Below are 16,369 nucleotides of genomic sequence, written 5' to 3'. Positions count from 1 at the left end.
AAAGATTATACTTTCCACCGCACCCTTTTGATATTTATGCCCTCCTCACAATTTCAAACCAATAACCAAAAACTCTCAAATCCTCTCTAGCTTTTGAAGCTTTTCATAAAACCCGGTCTAAAACGACATGCCGTCAAAGGAAGGAAGGGGAAAAGGCTTAATGAATCTTCCGATATGTTTTTTTGAAAAAAAATATGTCTGAAATCACGGGTTCCGCCTCCAAAATCGGAGGCGGAACCCGTTTTTTTTGCCTAAACGGAACTCCGACGCCGTTGCCACCACGGGCGGAATGGACGAACTGTTCGTTCCACCGTGGTGGCAACGGCGTCGGCCGTAAGGTGGAAAGCATGACGCACTCGTTCCACCATCAGGTGGAACGAGTGGCGAACCCGTTCCACCGTAAGGTGGAACTGGGTTCTGTGCTCGTTCCACCTGATGGTGGAAGGAGCGGCGCATCCGTTTAGGCTTATTCCTTGAAAAAAAACAAAATTCAAAATTTAAAAAACGAATTTTTAATTTAAATTTATATCGTAAGATTACTTCGTGTTCGAAATCATGGTCTTCGGGAATACTCGGTCAATTTTCGTCAAATTCGGGTTTTTAGGCTTGGGAGAGAAAGAGAGAAAAAAAAATTGAGTTTTTGAAAAAAAAAATGAGAAGGGCATAAATGTCAAAACGGTGCGGTGGATGAAAAAAAAATTGCGGTATATAGCAATACCCTATATATATATGATCACCTGCAGCAGCGTTTTTTTTTAATTTTCCTACTCAAAACGACGTAGTTTTGAATGTTCTCACCATAAGAAAATGTCCTCACTTAAAAAAGGGTTCTCACAAGAGTCTTCTCCTATATATATATATATATATATAGGATCAGTACAATTAATTAAGTGTTCAAATATTCTTAACCCCTTCATTTAATTAATATCATTTTGATTAGGCTATTCCCTTAATCAAATGTGTTTCTATTATCTCATCTTCTAGTTAAGTAGTGATTATATTTCAAGAATTTCCTTGATAATGATTGTTAAATTTCTCAACAAGCGACACTGCCACCTTGGAAATATATAGTTTTTTTTTTCGATTATATAAATACATATAAGACTTTTTTGCATCATTATGTTTAAAAGATGAAAAAATACTCTTTGACAATTTGTGAATATCTAGAATGATAATGCCAATATTGATAGTGACATGGGATGCCAATTTTTTCAAGTCTTATAGACTCAATGTCTTCTTTCATGATAGTGATTTCTTTTTTTTTTTTTTTTGCTAGCCCCTTTTTAATATTAAAAGAAACAATTTTAACTCTAACATCATAAATATTATAATTAAAAGATTAACATTGATTATTTGGATTAATTTTAGACATTATTAAAAAAAAAAACTATTTTATTCATGTGTAGATGCATATTAATTGGTTCCGAAATAATAGAATTTGCACTTTTTACGATTTTAATAGATTTAGAAATAAAATATCTTTAAACTCGATAAAAAGAAAACTTTTAGATTATTTTTTTTTAATTGTCCAACATATACAAAACACAAAATAATTTTTTGTTTCTCTCATGTGTATACATGTGTCTCTGATCCGTTGATGAATGATAATATAATATAACGTACATATAAAGTTGAGATAACATGGTTTATGACTGAGCAGATGGCTTAGTTAATGATATCTAAAACTGGTCATGTACCATTTATGACATTAGAAATAAAATTATTCTTGATTAATGATAATATATATATATATATATATATATATATATATATATATATATATCCTACATAAAAGAATAAGATTTTGATTTATCCTTCTTTTTACATATATGATTAATAGCAAAACCCAGAAAGTGAAAAACTTCCTGCACAAATAATTGGATAAATATAATAAGCTTTTTTTTTTTTTTTTGAATCAAAATATAATAAGCTTAGCTTGTTATGAATGAAAAGAAAGAAGCATTACCGTAATTGACTGCCTTTGCCATAATTGTAGTCACCAACGCGTTTTTACTTCTTTTTTCATTTATGTGAAATGTGTTTGCTTTTTGTAAAATGTAAAAGGAAAGACATTCGTCAAAAGTAACAAGAAAAGACAAAAACAAAAGATCCTCATAAATATATTTTTGAATAAAATATTAATTGAATTAAGTTTTAAGTTAGAAATGGCAACGTCTTCCTTCCTTTCATACAGCAAAGCAGGTGACTCTAAATTTGCTAGTGCTTCTTAATTTAATAACTGTGTCTATTAATTCAAATTGATCTTTGACACTGGTGTATGAAAATTTCAATATCTTTTGCTCTGTTTGACGAAAAATAAACCAAATTCAACCACTAGCACGACTGCACCCCGCCACTTGTACAATAAATTTGAATGTTCTTTTACATATAATTTTTAGCTCAGATTATTACTTTTTGGAAATTAAAATTTTATAACTTGAACACAATTATGTGATAAAAATAAATTTCAGCAAACGAGTAAAAGATAGTGTCCAGAATCCACCGACACATTTTGACACCTCCCAGGAAGAAGAAAAAAAGTGTGAATAAAATGCAACATAACTCTGGAAGTGTTAAACAAAATAAAGGTGGTTCTTAAACCTTTCTGGAAAGATGAAGACTAGAAGTTCCAGAATTAAGAAAATGGAGAGAAGATTACAAGCCAGAAAATTTTATCTTCTTGCACTGCATAACACAGGCTAAGAAAATTTGAAATCTGGAAAAGCTATCTACACATCACCCAGGAAGGAAAAGGAAAAGGAAAGCAAACAAAATGGAGAGCTTCTGACTGCCACAAAGATTAAATGAAGACCAAAAAAAAAAACTAGACTTTAATAGCTCTACTATGCCTAGTTCAGCTCAACAGTCCAGTTCATCTTGTCCTCAATAAGCCCCATTTGTAGTCTGGTAAGCACACTATACAGTTGCTCTGCCACCGGACCAAACCCCCCGTCCACATAAGACACCCTACACAATATCAAATTCAATCGGAACATCAAGTAAGAAGAATCGCAGCTGGGTTCTTCGCATAAATAAATAGCAAGACTTTATGAGCATTTTAGTTTCTAAGCAGGCTTGATGAGCATTTTAGTTTTTCCTCAGGATTCTGACTTTATGTTCTGTCAATTATGCATATGCACACCCAAGCTCCAAGTATTTGGTAATATTAGTGTGCAAACGAAGCAATGATACTGGCATAATTTTGACTCAACACATCTTGCCAAATATAAATCTAAATTATTTTTTTCAAGCATAAGATCAATATTTCCTTTTCTTTTTGGCTTCTTAGCTTTGCAAGAAGTTTTTTACTGCAAATTTAATTGAAATACTGATGATTTCCAGAATTAAAGGATTACCTTTTACCCATGTAAGTGATACTGCCCACAGGTGAGACAACAACAGCTGTTCCAGTACAAAAAACCTCATCTGCATCAAGCAATTCATCCACTGCCACAAGTCGTTCTTCAACCTGCAATTCACCAAATTAATATTGGGAAGTCGAGTAATTCAAAGCACCGATTCTGCTGATTATTGCAGAAGTGTCAAGTGACAATTAATGGAGTAATGCATACCAATGATATCGAGATATAGTACACTTGGAAACAGACAGTAACTAAGACAGACAAGTCCAGTAAAAAGAAAACACTAAGGCAAACAACTCCTTCCTTTTGAATAATTTAATTTCAATATCATTCATAGACAGAATTGAAATGCATTTGAACAGATATCATATCACTGTCATATGAATATCAATGTCAGTATCCTGCAATAGAGAGAGAGACCTCAAAGAAAATAATCAACATAATATACAGCATACAATGTTACATTGAGCAGACAAACTAAGCAGCAGCTATAATGTTTTACATCTTTAAGCCTCCAGTTTATGTCATATTAGCCACAGCAGACTTGGCTGGTAAGGAGAACAGACTCAACATGACAATATTACTCTTTCAAACTAGAAATCCTGGTGACAAGCCAATCTCTATTTAACCCTCTAGATTTGAAGTCTACATGTCCAAGAGCAGCCAATCTCAATATGATTATTTGAAATAAAACATAATCTAGACTTCCAGCTTTAATTGCATCATATTAATTAAATACGACTAATGTTATTTGAAATGAAACATATATGCCAAACAAAAAATCAAGACACATTTTCTCCCATATCAGATCTATATCATTTTAATGGCTAAAAATAGGCACCTGGAATCCTTGGCTTCTGGCAACGTCAACTATGCTCTTCCTTGTAATGCCGGGTAGGATTGTCCCTTTTATTGCAGGAGTGAAGATAACATTATTCTAAGAACATAGTAAATGAGAATATATTAGCTCTAATCCATAATCACATTGCTGCAGAAGACAGTGAAATCTTCTGATTGCATCATTTTCACTGTGACAAAGACTTGGTTCAACATGAGGTCGCAGTTGGCAACTGCCTTAATGTTAAAAGTGTAACAAAAATACCAAAATATTGTCTATCAACTAATAGCAAACTAAACATTAGCTAAAAAAGCAAACAACATCCAAAGAAAGTCAACCTGTGGACAGCAGATAAACAACTAGCTCATCATGGAACCAGCACAAGTGAAGAACCAGACTTCCTTGCAACCAATCATGAAGATATGGTAACTGAGCACGAATATAAAATTACAACGACAACAATGGCCATTCAGCAGTAAGAAGAGTACTACTAAAAGAAAAATCACACTATAACTAACAGTTGATAAGTCTTGGACAAACCCTAGGCCTCTCTCATGTCTTATTAACACACTCATAATTAGCTATAATTCTGAAACAAGTAAAAATAAATCTGTTTCATAAAGATGACTTGTGAAACAAGCATATGCATGAAAAGAAGCAAATGTTTGTAGGTCATTGTGTCACTACATATCATTTTTGTGCAATTATGGCGCAACGGTAAACGTTGTTGTCGTGTGACCAAGAGGTCACGGGTTCGAGTCTTAGGAGCGGCCTCTTGCCAAATAAATTGGCAGGGGAAGGCTTGCCCCCAGTACATCCTTGTGGTGGGACCCCTCCCCGGACCCTCGCTCAGCGGGGACGCGTAGTGCGACCGGGCCGCCCTTTTTTTTTTATGTCATGGTCAAAACTCAAAATTACTAACTGATATTATCATAACAAAAACCCTAGCCATCAGGCAAAATTTTACTTGACAATTGTAGCATCAAAGTATCTGGTTTAACAATTTGAGAATTATTTAGAGTTTGATCTCCCCAATGTAAAAAACAAGCAATCTAATGAGGCTGAGATGTGCATAATTGAGCATTTAAGGTATCATTGAAACAAGAAACAGGTCGACGACAGATTGTGGTCCAAATAACAGATTGGTAGATTGCATTAAATAGGCCATAGTGGCAACAATGGAACCTGAAGGGATGTTAGATCATAGCTCACTAATGGTTGTTTATGCCTAATAGTTTTAATCATGGAGCTCAGGCTACCCAGCCACCTAATTCAGGGGACCATGATCACTATACTAATGTGCAATATTGAAATTCAAGATAAAGCACGCCTCCTGCTACAAATCTATCAGATATTGCTACAAAAGATAAATCTATCAAATATTGACACACGGTTCCATAAAAAAGGGTAGGCATCAATGCTTAATAATTAAAAAATTCCCATAAGACAAAGTGAAACAACCCTCAAGCAGAAATGAAATTTTATTATTGAAGAGAAAATTTCTCATTCAAAATACCTTCACAACAAAAATATTGCAAGATGAAACCTCCTCTAGATACTTTTTATGAACACAATCAAGATATAGTACGTCAGAATATCCTTTGGCTTTTGCAACAGATTGTGCCTTGAGAACCTATGCATAATAAAGAATGTGTTAGATAGAAACTTGTGATCACTTCAAATATCTCTTTCAAAACAATTTCAAATCAAATTAAAGCGTTAGTGTTGCACCAAAAAATATAAACGCCTGGTTCTTGGTGCTTAAGAACTTGCACCATTCTTCAAATTAATAAAAGCACAACCATATAAAATCCCATCTGTGATTAATAAAGAAGCAACTTACAACTTAAAAGTGATGGAGAGACATTAACTTGAAAATTAAAAGGCTAACTTACTGCAGCATAATTCCCTATTGTCTTAACACCTCCAGTGCCACCAGGCGTAGCTCGATGCAGTTCATGCTCAATGACCAAATTAATTGGTGCCACACCTTCCTGACATAAAAAATGTAAAAGAGCATACTTGAATAACCATTGAAGAGGGATTCAACATCACCAAAGATCATATAACTCTTCATATGTGCTACGCTACTTTTATAGTTAAAACTTCAAAAAAAAAAGGAGCATTTTCATTATTCACTAGATATGCAAAAAAAACTAATGTGTTTGACATCTATAAAAGATATTTTGGACATGTTATCTGGCTTTTGGCTGTTGCAGTCAGGGAGAAGAGGTGTTTGGAACATGGTTGTATCTAACATGTGTTGGAGGCATGACACATGTTCATGTCCCACATTACATACTCCCTCTTACAGGCATACCAGTACCTTGTAGAGAAGAGAAAAAAATTTGTTCAATTTAAATATCGCATGAACATAGCCATGCTTCTGCATTGCACATGGAAATGGACAGTTAAAATGAGTAGAAATTGTTTCTCTCATTATAGATACATAGCATTCAGATAACAAACATCAACTTAATCTTTTCTGGAGCACAGCAAATAGGATCAAGTATGTGGCCATTCAAAGATGCTACAAAGAGATACTTTCAGAAACAACTAAATAATCCCATGTATACAAATGCAAAAATATATCACATATATGTTATGCATGCAAATGCTCACTTGTTTTTGTTCAAACAAAAAAATGCTGGGAAGCAAACACAAAACTAAGACAGCAAAAACATAAGGATGCTTAATCTCACAATGGAAGAAGATTTGAACACACCTTAAAATAGTTCCCCACAGGTGAAACATAAATTAAGAAGGTGTATTCAGGAGCAGGTGCAAGACCAAGAACAGCTCCACTACCCATCAGCAATGGCCTGATATACAGGGAACCTTTACCTGGAGGTGGAATCTAAAACAAGACAGTAGAATAGTTAAAATCTAGTTTGTGATCCACTTAAAACAAAAGATTAAAACTCTAAAGGTATCATGTACCCAACGTTTGTTTGCTAAAACAGTTGTCTTGACAGCTTCTACAAACTGCTCTACTGTTGGTGATGGCATGCACATCCTTTCAGCACCTATTTGCATCCGCATTGCATTTTCTTCAGGACGAAATAGCAAAATACTACCATCATCTTTCCTGTAGGCTTTCAAGCCCTCAAATAATCCCTAGCAACAGACAAGAGAAGTGATGATGCTTTCGTAATTTGTACATGGAAAAAACTGTAACACTCAACCAAATGAAATGAAAAGGTTTGAAGCCTCCAATGTTCAAACCACAAGATATAGAGATCTAAACAAAGAGAAGAAACTCCTGTACATTCTCTTTCCCTGCAGGTTCTTTCAGTTTGGTTACTAATACTCTTCATTTTGAATTCAAATTCCAAATTCAAGACAATTTCAGTTTGGTTACTAATTCATATATGAAAATAACTATAACACCAAATGAAATTGAAAAGGTTTCAATTTTCCAATGTCCAAACAAACAAGACTCGAAGATCTAAATAAAGGGAAGCAACTCCTCTACAATCTCTTTTACTTGCATATTCTTTCAGTTTGGTTACTGATACTCTTCATTTTGAATTCAAATTCGCATACCAAGACAATTATAAATATACTCGTAGTGAACTAATTGAAAACTGGTCCATGAGGAACCAATTTTAAACTATGTAATACAATTTTCCAGAAATAGAATTCCAGGGGAGGAAAACAAATTTCATGTACCATTCAAGAATGAAGAGTATGTTTAAACATATGGAGGAGAAGAAATTTCATATACTGACACCAGAATCTAAAATACCATTCACCATTTTAAAATTAAGAAAGTTCAAACATACATCTGCATAAGAGCAAAACAAATTTCAAATCATGCAGTGTGCTATGCCAGTATTACAGGGGGAGGAAAATAAATTTTCATATGCCTATTTTTAGGTAAATATGAAATTATCTAAGCAAAGTAGATAGTAATGCAGTAAAAGATATTAACATCCTACCTGACCATAATTTAAGACTCCTGCTGATGGACTCAACTCAATATTCCCAAATCGTTGTAATTCACCACTAGAAAAGCTTCCGCCATTTGCACATTTCATGATATACATATAATCAGTGGGAACATAAGAAAACCCAAGGTTGTCCCAATCTACATCAGCTAATTCCTCTGTTTCACTGCTGCACCCAACACACAAAAGAGCCCAAAGAAACATTAGAAATATAATGACTGAAGTCATAACTTGTACCCATGAATTTGGTTAAAGAATTGTCCTTTTTCTTTCTTCATTTTTAAGAAATGCTTATGACAATTTTTAACAATAAAATGAAGTAAAATATAAAATGTGATCGCAGAACTTCCTTGAAATTAGAGTTAAATGTGTAGCAGCTTGACAGTCCTCAGACCCTCATCTTTCAGGTGTTCACTTCTCTAAAAGGATAATAGAAAAGACTGTCTTCCCTTTCCTCTATGGAAGGTAGATCATAATAATACAATGCATGAATGACAAATTACATTCCAAGAAAACATGAATTTCCTAGTAGACTCCACTATTGCTTTCCAATGATTCCACCTTGGACTCCACATGTTAAGCACCGGCAGAAATTGTAGATCGTTTAATCCCTTCCCCATGGATCTTACAATCAATAACCTTAACTTCATATGCTTTATGTAAATATACATCCATACATATCTTATCTAACCCAGGTCCATAAGAAGGGACTATGAAATATCATATTGTTAAGGGCCGCAAATAGGATTTGTCAAAGGTCAGTCGAGGGGAGACTCTTTGATTTCCCTTGTTTCTCCTGTTCTTCAAGGAATTATCTTTAAAGCCTAATGGTGATTTGTAAGAGTCCAAGAGATCACCAAACTCCCCTTCACACTTTTTTTAATTGGAAATATTCATGATTCTTATACAGAATACCGTTCCTCCTATAAGAGACAAGGATCAACTTGCAAAAGGAAAGTCCTTATTTACAAAAACTACCTAACAAACAATGTTTAGAAATAAAAATGATACTGCCTAAATAACAGGAAAAATATAAGAATAGAAGACGGTTGTATTTCGGTCCTGTGAAACCGTGAAAGCGTCCACAACAATTACTCCACTCCAGGAAAAAGAGCTTGTCTTCAAGCTCGGAATTAGGGTAGTCTGAAATTCAATCAGAGGAACCCAGGTAGCTTCATACAACAGTAAGCTAATCCAATCAACTAGAACTCCAACAACACTATGGTAATGATAGGAAAAAAAATAGACTCAAGCAACAGATAAGAGAAAATAGACAGTGCAATAGGAAAATGTCAGAGATAATAATAAAAGCTGTTCTTGGGCTTCCTTATGAGCTTAAGCTGTTGTTGGGTCAAATTGTTCCTTGACATGGTATTAGAACCTCTTAGCTTAGACCAAGTGATCGAGGGTTCAAATCTTGGCAATTCCATTTTCAATACATGGCAAGATGAGCCTGTGTCTTATACGCTTCAAGCTCAAGGTGCATTTGCGTGTGAGGTGAGTCGGAGATTAATAATAATAGAAGTTATTCTTTGGCCTTTCTTATGAGCTTAAGCTGTTGGGTCAAATGGTTCTTTGACGAAAACAAGAACACAAACAGCAAATGAAAGGAACGGAACTTGTATTGATGTAAATAGGATCTCATCACAGGTCAATTAACTGAAAATTCTTCTTCTTAACCTTTGCTTCTCCTATTCTTCGAGGAACATGTCCTTAAAGCTTAATGGTGATTTGTACGAGATCACCAAACTCCCCTCTACACTTTGCTTGATTGGAATTATTCATGATTATTTTATTGAATACTATTCCTCTAATAAGAGACAGGATCAAACTACAAAAGGAAAATGTCCTCATTTAGGAAAATTACCTAGCAGGCCTGCCTATATAATAGGGAAAATATAAAAATAGAAATTAGCTTCAATAGTTATAGTAATTAAGCTGCCTATGACAGCTGTATTTATGTCCTGTTACAGACCATGGAAATAGAGAGGAATCTATGGGATACCATGTAGACTAAGATACTACATTAATATATTTTAACTTGTTACAAATGCACATATATATACATAGAAGGAGAGGAGACCCATACCTAGCAAACCCATACCTACAAGACACATACCATGCTTACATTATTACACTCCCCCTCAAGCTGGAGCATGGATTTTAATCATGCCCAGCTTGCTACAAATACAAATAACAGTCTTAAAGACAATACAGCTCAAAAGCCATACAACTCAAAAACAATACTACTCAGAAACAAAACAAATACTACAACTCAAAAACAGATTAAACAGATAACAGGAGAGGCCACGAACGCAATAATCACTGCCAACCCACACAAAGAATCCAAACACTAATCCAAGTTGCACAGACCATACAGGAAGGTCGGAAATGCCAAGGTAACGCCGGAACACCAAGAGTTGCCGGAAACAGTGCTGCCACGCGCTGGGAGATTTGTTACCAGAATTTGCATATCGGACTGTCGGCGGAAGAGGAAGTCTTGTGGGAGGGGCGGTGAGACTTGGAACACTAGGTCCAAACAGTCAGTAATGCTGAAAGAAACAGCCCAAACATACAAACCCAGAAATTCTGCTCACAGGGCAGAAAATAAATTCTGGAATCTCAATCCAGAAACCCAAAACAGAAGCCAAAACCAGGCTCTAATATCATGTTACAAACCATGTGAATACACTGGAACATGAGATACCATACCATATAGACTGAAACTATATGAATATCTTTCATTCAAGGAGAATGGACATATATATCATATTAAGAATACTACCTAGACAGCTACAGTCCATACCTACAAGACCCATACCGTGCTTACATTATTACATGTCCAATGAAAGCGTCCACAACACATATTGCTTGGAAAACGACTTTAACAAATAATAAATCATTGAATGACACAATCAGTGCTGTTTATTTATTCTAAGCTGCAAGAGGTCATTGAAAACAATTCAAGAAATGGGTGAAGACCAATAAGATGAGTTTAAAGAATACCTATGAGAAGTCTATTAAATAAATCGGACAGCTATGGATCTTCTGTATTGAACTTGATTCAATTCAAAATTGAAATTCATTTTCAGGAAAGAGAAATGAGTCAGCAACCTAGTCTCAAACAACTCGTCAAGAGCTTCATCATTTTAATGGTAATGATCAAACAGGCTGTTAGTTTGGCCTGTCATTCCGAGCAATATCCATACAAGATTGCCAAGTGCAACTTTATTGAATTCTCCAGTCTGCATAAACAAAATAAGGTGACTGTTGTATCTCAGTAATGGAGGGCCACATAATTAGGAGCTGTAATTCCACTTGGATTTGAAAATAGTCCACAATTCATATTCAATTTGGAAATCAGATTAGATTGCCGCAAATGCAAACTTTCTGAATCCAAATTGGATTTGGATTATTTATAGTTTAAGATTTATTTTGTTTGTTTTTGTTTCCTCTTTGGTTTAGAACTATCTTAGCCTACAATTACCTTAAAAGTTTTTCAGACTTTAATAATTAATCAACAAAAATTCTCTTGAGATTTCCTCTCAATTCTCTTGGGTTGTTGTTCAAGTGATTACTAGATTTGTTCGAGTGTTTGCTATTTCTTTTCATTGGTTTTTTTAATAAACTTGTGCCGTCAACTCACTGTATCAATTGGTATCATCAGAGACTTGTCATTCTCCAGACTTCTTCAAGCTGAGAACATGATCCAACCTAGTGACATAGGTGAGCAAGTTCGAGCGGGACGACTCAATAATTTTATGCTAGAGATGGTGTGAAGAGATACAGTCATTACAAGCGGAAATAACTAACTACCAACAGGCAAGTTGATAGACAAGCGGAAAGAACAGAGTAGGTGACAGCCATTCGGGATTGGTCAACACCAAATTATGTAGGAGACGTCCGTAGCTTTCATGGCTTAGCTACTTTTGTACACGAGATTTATCAAACAAAAAATTAGTAGCAATGTAGCTCCATTAACAGAATGTCTCAAAAAGGGGAAAGGTTTTGTTTAGGGTGAAAAAGAAGAGCAGAGTTTTGCTTTGATCAAGGAGACGTTATGTAATAGGTAATGCTCATGTTTTAGCTCTTCCTAATTTTGATAAATTGTTTGGGGTTGAATGTGATGCAAGTGGAATCGGTATTGGTGATGTATTGTCACAAGGGAAGCAAACTATTGCTTTCTTTAGTGAAAATTTGAGTGAGTCACGAATGAAATGCACAACGTAGATAAAGAGTTTTATGCCATTATACGTGCCTTGAAGACTTGGGAACATTATTTAATTGGGAAAGAGTTTGTATTATACATAATACATTAATCATTGAGCCCTTAAATATTTAAGTAATCAGAAGCAGTTGAGGAATGCTATTCATGCCAGATGGACTGCATTTATTGACAAAGTTCCTTTCAAAGTTGTTCATAAGGCTAGTCAACAAAATTGTGCAGTTGATGATGCTTTAAGTCGGCGGGTAAATCTCATTAAAACTCTTGCTATTTAAAATGATGCTTTTGATTCTTTGAAAGATGATAAGGAGTTCAAATCCATATGGGAGTTGTGTGTGACAAAGCAACCATGTGATGATTTTCATACACATAATGGGTTTCTCCGGATAGGGGATCAATTATGCTTACCTTGTAATTTTGTTTGTGAAAACGTCATTAGAGACTTACATGGAAAAGGTCTTTCTAGTCATTTTGGAAGAGATAAGACTATTGAAGCTGAAGAGTCATTATTACTGGCCAAAGTTGAGATGAGATGTTAGCAATTTGGTCATGAAGTATTATTCTGCCAAACTTCTAAGGGTGGAGTGAAGAATACTGGGTAATTGATACCATTGAATGTGCATGCAGGAAGATCCATCCATGGATTTTATTATGTGATTACCACATACACAAAGAGGTATGGATTCTATAGTAGTTGATAGATTTTCTAAAATGGCACATTTTCTTCCTTTTGCAAGAAAACTGCAGATGCATTATCTCTTGCAAAATTATTCTTTTGGACAATTGTTAGACTATATGGGGTTCCATTCCAAAATCTATTTTTTCTAATAGAGGTACCAAGTTCTTAAGTCATTTTTGGAAGACCCTCTGAAGTTTGTCTGATTCATCTTTAAAGTTTAATAGCACAGCGCATCTACAATCTGATGGACAAACAGAAGTAGTGAATAGAACATTGGCCAATGTGTGAAGAGGAATATGTAGAGACAAACCAAAAACTTGGGATCTTTTGCTGTTGCTCAAGCTGAGTTTGCATATAATAGTACTGTTCATAGCGCCATGGGAGAAGTCCTTTCTCTATGGTGTATACAAAGGTGCCAAATCATGCTTTAGATCTTGTGAAATTACCTAAGTCTACTGAGTTTAGTTCTGCTGAAAAATTAGCTCAAGAAGTTCAAGCAGACCATGAAGATGTGAAAAAGAGGCTTGAAAGGAGGAAGGCGAAGGTGAAGGAACAAGTTGAAAGACATTGAAAATTTCAGATATTCGAGTCGGGTCATGAAGTTATGATTTATTTGAGAAAATAGAGGTTGTCACATGCTGCGAGTTCCAAACTACAACAGAAGACATACGGTCCTTTTAAAGTTTGAAAGGGATTAATGCGAATGACTACAAGATTGAGATGTCACACGGCTGAAAAAATTTCTTATAGCTTTAATGTGACGGATTTATCTATCTACATCCCTGATTGTACGTTGGAATATCCAGAACTAAACTCGGGTTTGAGTTCTTTACATGTGGATGTGAATAATGGAGGGCCACATGATTAGAAGCTGTAATTCCACTTGGATTTGGAAGTGCTCCACAATTCCATATTCAATTTGGAAATCAGATATTGCCGCAAATGCAAACTTTCTGGATCCAAAATGGCTTTGAATTATTTATAGTTTAAGATTTATTTTTTTTGTTTTTCTCTTCCTTTTTGGTTTAGCACTATTTTAGCCTATAAATACCTCAGTCAGAGCTGTATTAGTTTTTAAGGCTTTAATAATTCATCACTAAAAATTCTCTTGAAATTTCCTCTCAATTCTTTTGGGTTTTTGTTCAAGTGATCACTAGATTTGTTCTAGTGTTCGCTATTTCTTTTTGTCGGGTTTTTTTTCTTAACTCACGCGGTAGACCTGCTGTATCATGCAGTCTTCTTTAGACTTTACTACCGCAATTAATTTTAATAAACGCTTGTTCCATGTAACATCCATGTTGAAGCTAATATTTAGGAAGATAGGAAACTCAATTTTAATGCAGCATGAGCTCATCAACAGCAATTCAAGAAATGGGTGAAGAGCATTAACAAGATTTTAAAAGAGCACAAATAAAAGGCTTCAAAAAGATGAAAAGTCTGACAACAATACTCAACATATAGGTTGAAGCAGACAGTGCAAGTCAATCATCAGCAAAGGATCTTGCAATACAGTTCAAAATGGAATTTATTATTAAGGGAAGAGATATAAGCCAGCAATTGAGTCTGAAATTACTCATCAAGGGCTTCATAATTTTAATGGTATGGACCAATTAGGTTGGCAGTACAGGCCTGCTATTCAGTGTGATTTTACCAACCCTAATTGGACTGCAAAGAACCTCTTCTGAATTGCCCACTCTTCATAAACAAAACAAATAAGCACTATAACTCAACTAATTCTAAATAAGCATTTCTTCCATTAACTAAACCTCAATAACAGCTAAGGTTTAGAGAGATAAGAATCTTTGTTATCGCTCTAAAGAAAAATAGTCTAGTGGACCACCAAGAAAACAAAGCAATCACTCTCAATGTTGGAGATTGGGTCCTTAATGGAAAAGATAGTAAAGCAATGCTGGTTATAGATAAGATTATGATACTGTTAGTTAAACATGCAAATATGAAGTATATGTTAAGACATTCATCATAACGGATCGAAGGACATCCCTAATACAGTTTAATAGCATTAATCTGCAAAACGAAAAGCATCAAAAGGTGAAGCTGCAATGCTTATGCCAGAATACCCAGAATAATGACGAAGGAAAACTAGTAAAACACAGCTAAATTCCGACTACAGTTGCATTCTTATACAGTGCTTTTGTTACTTCAGTTCAGCCAGCCTCCTTCTAACGCATTGTCAAGGACAACGGATAGCAAAGACCATATCATTGATGTCCCTGCTTTAAAATTTCAATACTTTCAAGGATTTCACCACCAAATTTCTATAAATTAGGAAAGTCAACATTTTAATACTGAGCATGAGCACAAAATGAAAATATGAATAATCTAATAGATAAAGAATTCTTCATTTCCTAATTGTTGATGGTAAAAAACTATGAACTCCACAATAACAAAAAGAAATGTTACAGACCTGTAAGTATCAGATACAATAGCGTGTGGCCTAAAAGGGGAGACAGCTTGCAATGCATTAGAAAGAGGAGTACGGTTACGAAGCTGCAAAATTAAGGTGAATGCGGAATGAAACGAGTTGAAACCAGCAGTGAGAAAACATAAAGGAAAGGAAATGAAAAGGAGGAGGAAATTACCTTGAGAGAAAGAGAGAAAGGATAAGAAGAAATAGGAAGAGAAGGGTCAGATGAGGAAGGGATAGAGAGAAGAGAAGAGGCGTTTCTGGAAGGGGAAAGAAGGAAATTAGGTTGTAGAGTACCAAAGACGGCTGTTGTATCCATTTTGTTGCAGTTTCCTCTTTCTTCTCTTGCTCTAAGGTTTTGTAATTTGCAGCTGAAACAAGAAGAAGAAGAAGAAGAAGAGAAGAGAAGAAAAGAGGAAGCCGCCCCTAATAAACTTCAATTTAATTTATTACTGTTTACTGCTCGTTGTTTTGTTTATCCTTTTCAATCTGTATTTTCTCTTTGCTGACCTAATTTTCCGGTTTTTTTTTTTAATAACACAATATATATGTAAATTTTTGATCGACTTTTATCAAAAATAAAAAATAAAATATTTTTCTATTTTGATGGTTAAAAAAATATATTTTAACCAAGATTGATTTGATCGGTTAAGTCGCTTAAAACACATTGTACATTTCGAATTTGAGTTCTAGTTTATACTTAAAATTTTAATTGGAAACTGATCCATTTAAATAATGTTTGAAGAGTTTCGAACTCATTTCAGACAAATTATAAAAAAAAAAATTTGATTAACTTCAAACATAAAAATTAGGATATGCTAATTCCTACCTAGAAAAATATACAATGGAAATGTCCAATAATTTCATTCAACATTTTAATTACAAAGTTG

General features: G+C 34.6%; 1 protein-coding gene across 2 annotated transcripts; it reads right to left on the bottom strand.

The window, feature by feature from the left end:
* Window positions 1-2,525: 2,525 nt before the first annotated feature.
* Window positions 2,526-15,908, bottom strand: LOC136229180 (branched-chain amino acid aminotransferase 2, chloroplastic-like). Of its 2 annotated transcripts, none has more exons than XM_066017777.1 (10): window positions 15,655-15,908; window positions 15,480-15,562; window positions 8,142-8,319; window positions 7,141-7,317; window positions 6,926-7,057; window positions 6,096-6,194; window positions 5,717-5,833; window positions 4,204-4,299; window positions 3,357-3,469; window positions 2,526-2,967 (listed from the first exon to the last, which is right to left on the bottom strand). In XM_066017777.1, the coding sequence occupies exons 1-10, from the start codon at window positions 15,796-15,798 to the stop codon at window positions 2,850-2,852; spliced, it is 1,257 nt and encodes a 418-aa protein (XP_065873849.1). In that variant the 5' UTR covers window positions 15,799-15,908; the 3' UTR covers window positions 2,526-2,849. The 2 variants fall into 2 exon arrangements, with proteins under 2 accessions (XP_065873849.1, XP_065873850.1); XM_066017778.1 differs by having other exon boundaries at window positions 8,142-8,316; window positions 15,655-15,906.
* Window positions 15,909-16,369: the final 461 nt, after the last annotated feature.

The sequence above is a fragment of the Euphorbia lathyris genome, chromosome 5 (genome assembly GCF_963576675.1).
Source record: "Euphorbia lathyris chromosome 5, ddEupLath1.1, whole genome shotgun sequence".
NCBI classification, from domain to species: Eukaryota; Viridiplantae; Streptophyta; class Magnoliopsida; order Malpighiales; family Euphorbiaceae; genus Euphorbia; species Euphorbia lathyris.
Note: the sequence above shows the minus strand (reverse complement) of the source record. Positions and strands in the feature narration are given on the sequence as shown.